Below are 6,803 nucleotides of genomic sequence, written 5' to 3' on the forward strand. Positions count from 1 at the left end.
ATGGGTATTCTTGAAATGATGATAGGGTATACAGTAGAACCATGATTAATTAATTGTCTTGGGACGAAGAAAAATCTATTAATTTGGTGAATATTAGTGTGTCGATAAATTGAAAATTGTCAATCTATTAATAGGTCAATAATTTACTGACTTAAAATAATAATACGACGTTTATGATAAGATTTTTTTAATGAATTATAGAGGTAGTATAATTAGAAAAATTCAGTAATTTTGTCAAGCTGTATGATTCGATTTTGATTTCATTTAGATTGAGTGAAATAGTCACTTGATAATGCTTTGACTAGATTGCATGATTGGATCATAGTTATATGATAATTCATCAAAGGATAACTTTTGGTGGCAATATACTAAGCCGTTCTCTCTCTTATTTCTCTTAATATAGTAAATGAAATATAATAATGACTTATCATTTGAAAGATGTAAAGAAAGCAATAACAATTGATAAAATGCGTAAAACATTATACCAATAGAACAAAGAAAATCATGGACACACAATCTATATTTAGTTTCAAATTAATTAATTATTAGTTTATATATTAATCGGATCCTATAAAAAAATAATATTTTTTTAAGAAAATATATTATATATCTAATAAATGTAACGAATTATTAATTTACCACGTTGGCCCAAAATTGAGACCAACAAAAACTATTATTCAATTAAGGTTATCAATTTATTAATCACTAATTTAATGAAGTTCTATTATTCAATCAAGGGATATTGTTGTCCTTTTCCCTTGCATCAATTTTCTACATAAAGTCGCGGAAAGGCACACCTAGCTAGTAAAATAGCATTGCTAACTTGGGTAGAGAGTGCAGCTCATGGCTCCGAAGAGTTTCCTCCCAGCTTGTTTACTAGCGTTTACTCTACAAATCTTCTTCTTCCCTCCAGTATCATTTTCAGTTTCTCTTCTCTCCAACTCCAACGAAAGCTCGTCTATGGAGGTGTATACCCACACACACACACTAATTACGAGCTACTTAATTATCATCTATGCATTAATGTCGTGTGTGTGTGTGTATATATACATATAAAATGTTGTTAATTAATCTTTTCCGGTATGTAGGGTTTGATTAAACTTGAAGTAGGATGTGTGAATCACCCAGAGGATGTTTCTATTGTGGTTAGTAAGGGTGCGGTTTATACAGCAACTAGAGATGGTTGGGTCAAGTATATTATCCTTCATAATGAAACATTGGTTAATTGGAAGCATGTAGACAGTCAATCTCTACTTGGACTCACAACAACAAAGGATGGTGACGTCATTATGTGCGATAATGAAAAAGTGAGGAACATAATTAACTCTCAAGCTTTAATTATTGTACGTGTGAGTGTGCGTGCATGTGCGCGCGTGTGTTACGAGAAATTAAAAATCATCTTTAATATGTTTTTTTTTCTCCCCCAATATGATCGATCAGGGTTTGCTTAAGGTTAGCGACGAAGGCGTAAAGGTTATTGTTCCAAACGTAAGGTAATGTTGATCATTTCATTCAATCGGCGCATGGATGCATGCAACGGCGGGCGCCATATGTTATAGTTTATATCTACTTATCAATTATTTATTTTATTTGTCCGATCAGTTTTGCAAATGATGTGATCGAAGCATCAGATGGCACGTTGTATTTTACTGTCTCAAGCACCAAATATACCCCCGCAGATTTCTACAAAGACATGGCTGAGGGAAATCCTTACGGCCAGTTGCTCAAATATGATCCTAAATCGAACCAAACAACAGTTGTGCAAGAGGGATTTTACTTTGCTAATGGCATTGCACTCTCAAAAGATGAAGACTTTGTGGTCGTTTGTGAATCATGGAAGTAAGTTGCAATTGAGTTAATAATAGCAATATAGAGCATGCATGCATCCACAATTTAACTAATTAATTAATTCTCTTTCGATGTGGCTGGGTTTAGATTCCGATGCAGAAGATATTGGCTGAAGGGCGATCGCAATGGAACATTAGATACTTTTGCTGAAAACCTTCCAGGTGGACCCGATAACATCAATCTTGCCCCCGATGGCTCTTTTTGGATTGCTTTAATCAAGGTATACATGTTACATATTTTTTCCAAAGGTCTTGTTGAGCACATGAGCCTGAATGGTTTTCAAGCAACTTTATTGTTGGGCAATGGCCACTCGAGCTCGGAGGAGCTAGTTGGACAAAAGAAATAAATCTCTTCATGAATTAATGCAATTAATTATCTAAATAATTATGGTGCATGCTGCAGATGAATCAGACTGGTGTGACGGCTATCCAAAACTGCAGTGAGAAGTGGGAACTGTTGGATGCATATCCAGGACTGATCAGCCTACTCCTCCCCATGGGCAGTGATGGGGGTGCAAGAGTAGTCAAAGTCGACGGAATTGATGGCAAAATAATCAGGGATTTTAATGATCCTAATGCAACATATATATCCTTTGTCACTTCAGCTGTCGAGTTTGAAGGCAATCTCTACTTGGCTAGCCTCCAATCCTATTTCATTGGGAAACTGCCACTTGATGCTCCAAATCCTGAACTAGCTACCATTTAAAGACAGCATGCATGCATCGCCAGCACCATGCACGTTTGATGTTTCCACTAAATTATAATAAGTCTATTTTTGCTGATATTTTGCTTTGGCTTGTATTTTATTTTCTGCATGCCGTTATTTGAGGTGGTATGGCTTTATGTTCTCTCCTTTAACCTGCATGATGTTTTCTTTTCCTTTTATTTCAATAATTTTCTCTCCACAGCTGCACACTAGAAATCAGTAATCGTTGTCTATTTATATAATTTTTGGTGTCGTTAGAATCTTTGTTTGTGCCTCAACTCAATTGAATCAATATTACTGACAATAAATTTCTCATACGCTATAAATTATTGTGAAAGTTTTGAATTTCAATACTTTGATTATAAATTTACGGAGAATGGAAGCCTAATATTAAATATGACATTAATGGCCACCAGAAAATGATATGAGCGGCAGCGATCGGCGACAAAACATGATGGCCGGCGCCGCTTCTCATTTTATTGTAATATGCTTGTCAAGACCAATATAATATACTCAAAATTTGGTGTCAAATGCTTATAATACAGACATGGCATCGTACGTACTCTTACTTGACTTTTCTATACAAAGCTAAACTAATAACTATCATGCATTTCGCAATTTCTCATAAAAAACTATTATATAAGTTTTGATTAAAAAGTTAAAAAAGACTAATACTTCAGTCTTGTTAGAGAGTATGGTGATGCTATTGATGTTGGTAAACAGTCTGCAGGGCATGCTTGATAAGCTTGATTACAGAGTATGCAGAATAAGCTTGATGGTCTCACTTGCAGCTGAGCATATCAGTCAATAAGTTAGTTATGTTGAGCTGGCAAGATTTTTATGACAGTTTTAGTTGCTACTAGCTCAGTGTGTATGTGTATGAAGTTTCTAGAAATATCTAACAAGTAGATTCTTGTTTTTAGTCATCCAAGTATAAATATAGTAGCTTAATTAGATTCATTCATGAACAAGTTGCTGATGAATGAAAGTGGAAACAACTTTCTTTCATTTTCTTGTTCCTTTTTTCAGTAACCAAACATAGAAATATTTCTAGCTCCTTTCCAGCTCATTTCAACGTGGTATCAGAGCCATCTGCTAGTCCAAATCAAATCAACACCACCTATAATTTTGTAACTCCAGTAAAACTTGATCAAGACAACTTTATTGTATGGAGAACACAAATGTTAACCTCAATCAAAGGGAATGGCTTAGAACGTTTCATTACTGGGGCAAACAAGTGTCCAGATCAATACATTACTCAAGATCCAAATGGTGGTAGCTCCTTAAATGCTGGATCTGGCTCAAGAATTGATAATCCTACTTTGTCAACTTGGATCAGAACAGATCATCTCCTTCTTAGTTGGATGAGGTCTTGCATTCAAGAAAGCTTGCTGTCCTCGGTGATTCATTGTGTCTCATCACAAGAGCTATGGGATTCCTTAACACGTATGTTTGTTTCTCAAACTCAAGCTCATATAATGCCTATTAAAATGCAATTACGGATCTCTAAAAAAGGATCAATGACCATGAGTGCCTATTTTGCTAAGATGAAAAGGTTAGCAGACACACTTGCTATTGCTAGTAAACCTGTTGAGCATGTTGATTTATTACTTGCATTTTAACTGGACTAGAGTCTCAAGAGTGTGAATCACTAGTTACAAGTTTATTAGCCAGAGGAGAAAATATGAGTTTAGATGATTTGTATGCCTTATTGCTAAATCATGAGATGAGAATTGAGCAAAAGAGAGGCAAACCAGTTTTAATGTTCTACACAATTTATCTACAAATTTTGCTCAGAAAAATCAAGGATTGTCTAAAACTGGTTTTGGAACTCAAAGAAGTGATAAAACCTTAGATCATTTTATTGGAGATATGTCTAATTCATGTTTTAGTAGCAGTAGCACTGGAAATCATGATTCAATTATCCGTCAAATTTGCTTTATACCTAAACATGGAGCTCACAAGTGCAAGAATAGGTTCAATCCTGCATTTGTCCCTCAAAAATACTATGGCAGAGGTTTTGCACCTTACGGTGTAGGTAGAGGTTTTGCACCTTACAGTGCAGGTAGAGGTTTTGTGCCTACGTCATTCATTGGTTTTAACAGAGGTTTTAATGGTTAGAGTAACATCAGAGGGTATGGTTTTCAAGGCAATGTGGCATATGTAGATCCTAATTTTGTTCCAGCTCCATATCTCTTTTCTTCTGTTGCAAGTTCTTTAGCTTTAACTTCAACAATAGCATTCAACTGTTACAACAATGCACTACATAATTTAACTAGGCTAGCAAACTCTTATGTCGTTGTTCTTCCTTCACCTGAGGCCATAGAGAATCTTTCTTGGTATGCAGACAGTTGAGTCTCTACTCATGTGACAAATAATTTAGGTATTCTGCTTAACTTGCAATCTTATAAAGGATCAAAACAGTTACTTGTTGGTGGTGGTAATGGTTTACAAATTACACTTATTGGATCTGCTAAACTTAATACACTATCAGCTAATAAACCTATTATGCTACATCATGTTCTTCATGTTCCTCATATTACTGTTGATGCATATTGCTATAGGTGTCAGTATGCAAGTATATACAAGTAATATACTGATGAGTATCTAGATAGTCTCAACAGGGATTGATGTTATAAGACTTGATACAGCAATCTTAATAGTGCAATTTCAGTCTAATTAAAATAAAATAATTAATGAAATTAATGACCTAACAAAATTTAAAATGCAATAAACAGAATGCAATAAAGAAAAATCTCAAGGCAAACACAAAAATATACTAAATGGGAAATGATTAGTTGAGTGCTTAAATTCACTTAATGGTATTGATTGTTTTTTCAATTATGGTACTGTTGCTACAGCATCTGCTATAACACTAGGCAGAATCTCTCATGCATCCTCAACTGTCGCATGTTGTATATCTTATATCTATATGCAACCTAACATTGGCCAGTTATTATGCAAACATTAAATATAACATTATGTGTTCTACGTTTCAATTACCCTACAAGCTGAATCCTTATGTCTAGTTCTTCACTAATCTTAGATCAAGTATTGCCCTATTCAAATCAAGAATAACTCAACTTGGGCTAAAAACATGTATTGTCTTGACTTGTTTTACTAAGTCAGACATTTTTTAAACTCCTTAACTAATATCCACTAAATGAGTGGTCAACCGAAATAGAGATTTGTAATAAGTACAATCAAGACAAAATGCTACAACAGATTCTGAGTAACGTATATATATAAGAGTCAAATAACCATTAAGCTTGTTTAACACTTAACTATATCAAAACAATACTCATTTCATGATATGCAATAAAACAATAACAATACTCATTTTCGCCATCAAATATATCCCATAGAGAGACGAAAAAAATATATTAATATATCAAAATGCCAAAAATAACATCCTGATAACTTTCATAGACTTCTTTCTCTCTACACCAATATACTAAAATATCATCTTTATATTCATAAATTTTCAAATTGATTTGTCGGTTCAAAATGGATTTCATCTAATATAGATTTGCTAACTAACGTGCTTCCAAATAAGAAATAATATGTAAAGTTTTTGTAAAAACAAAAGAAAAGAATTAACTTAAGAAAAAATTAATCGATAGCAATGTTTATTTTTAAAGGCTTGGTTTTGACATTGTTCATTTTGAAGACTTGATTTTGCTTTCTCAAACAACTACTATTGAAAAAGAGTAGCGTGAAACAATTTTTTTTTTTTTTACAACTACTTAGTGTTATTAGGGTTCTCTAAAATGTGTTTGTTGACTATATGTAAGATATATATATATATATATATATATATATATATATATATATATATATATATATATATATATATATATTGACAAGTTCATTATCTATTTTTATTAGATAAAGGGAAAAGTGCATTTACACCTCCGTGGTTTGTTTAAATATATATACAAGCAGTTCTCCAAGATTTTAGAAATAGTTACATAAATCTTTTTTTTATCATAATATCCTTTGAATATAGTAATTAGGACTATGTTCGGTATTGTATTTTCTAAAAATAAAAATGGGAATGAAAATGGTATTTTACAATGAAAATTACCAATAAATCCATAAAAATAATTTTTTTTATTTACTCGCCCAATTAAATGGCGAAATTGACGGGATGCTTTGAGCAATAGTACAAAATGAAGAATAGGTTCGATTGGTTCAATAGAAAACGAAATTAAACCCTACCCATAGCAGAGTAGAGATGAACCACCACC

At 33.1% G+C, this 6,803-nt stretch overlaps 1 protein-coding gene across 1 annotated transcript; it reads left to right on the top strand.

The window, feature by feature from the left end:
- The first annotated feature begins 820 nt into the window (after positions 1-820).
- On the top strand, positions 821-2,629 carry LOC102623758 (protein STRICTOSIDINE SYNTHASE-LIKE 4-like). The gene is made up of 6 exons (XM_052440078.1): positions 821-966; positions 1,089-1,307; positions 1,441-1,493; positions 1,603-1,839; positions 1,936-2,068; positions 2,251-2,629. The coding sequence occupies exons 1-6, from the start codon at positions 844-846 to the stop codon at positions 2,551-2,553; spliced, it is 1,068 nt and encodes a 355-aa protein (XP_052296038.1). The 5' UTR covers positions 821-843; the 3' UTR covers positions 2,554-2,629.
- The last annotated feature ends 4,174 nt before the right edge of the window (positions 2,630-6,803 follow it).

This window comes from Citrus sinensis, chromosome 4 (assembly GCF_022201045.2).
Source record: "Citrus sinensis cultivar Valencia sweet orange chromosome 4, DVS_A1.0, whole genome shotgun sequence".
Taxonomy (NCBI): Eukaryota; Viridiplantae; Streptophyta; class Magnoliopsida; order Sapindales; family Rutaceae; genus Citrus; species Citrus sinensis.

Excerpts from the sequence above, each read along its gene's own strand:
- LOC102623758 (XM_052440078.1), top strand. The coding sequence starts at position 844 with ATGGCTCCGAAGAGTTTCCTCCCAGCTTGTTTACTAGCGTTTACTCTA. Across the intron at positions 967-1,088 it reads ACGAAAGCTCGTCTATGGAG|GGTTTGATTAAACTTGAAGT; the intron begins GTGTATACCCAC and ends TCCGGTATGTAG. Across the intron at positions 1,840-1,935 it reads GTCGTTTGTGAATCATGGAA|ATTCCGATGCAGAAGATATT; the intron begins GTAAGTTGCAAT and ends GGCTGGGTTTAG.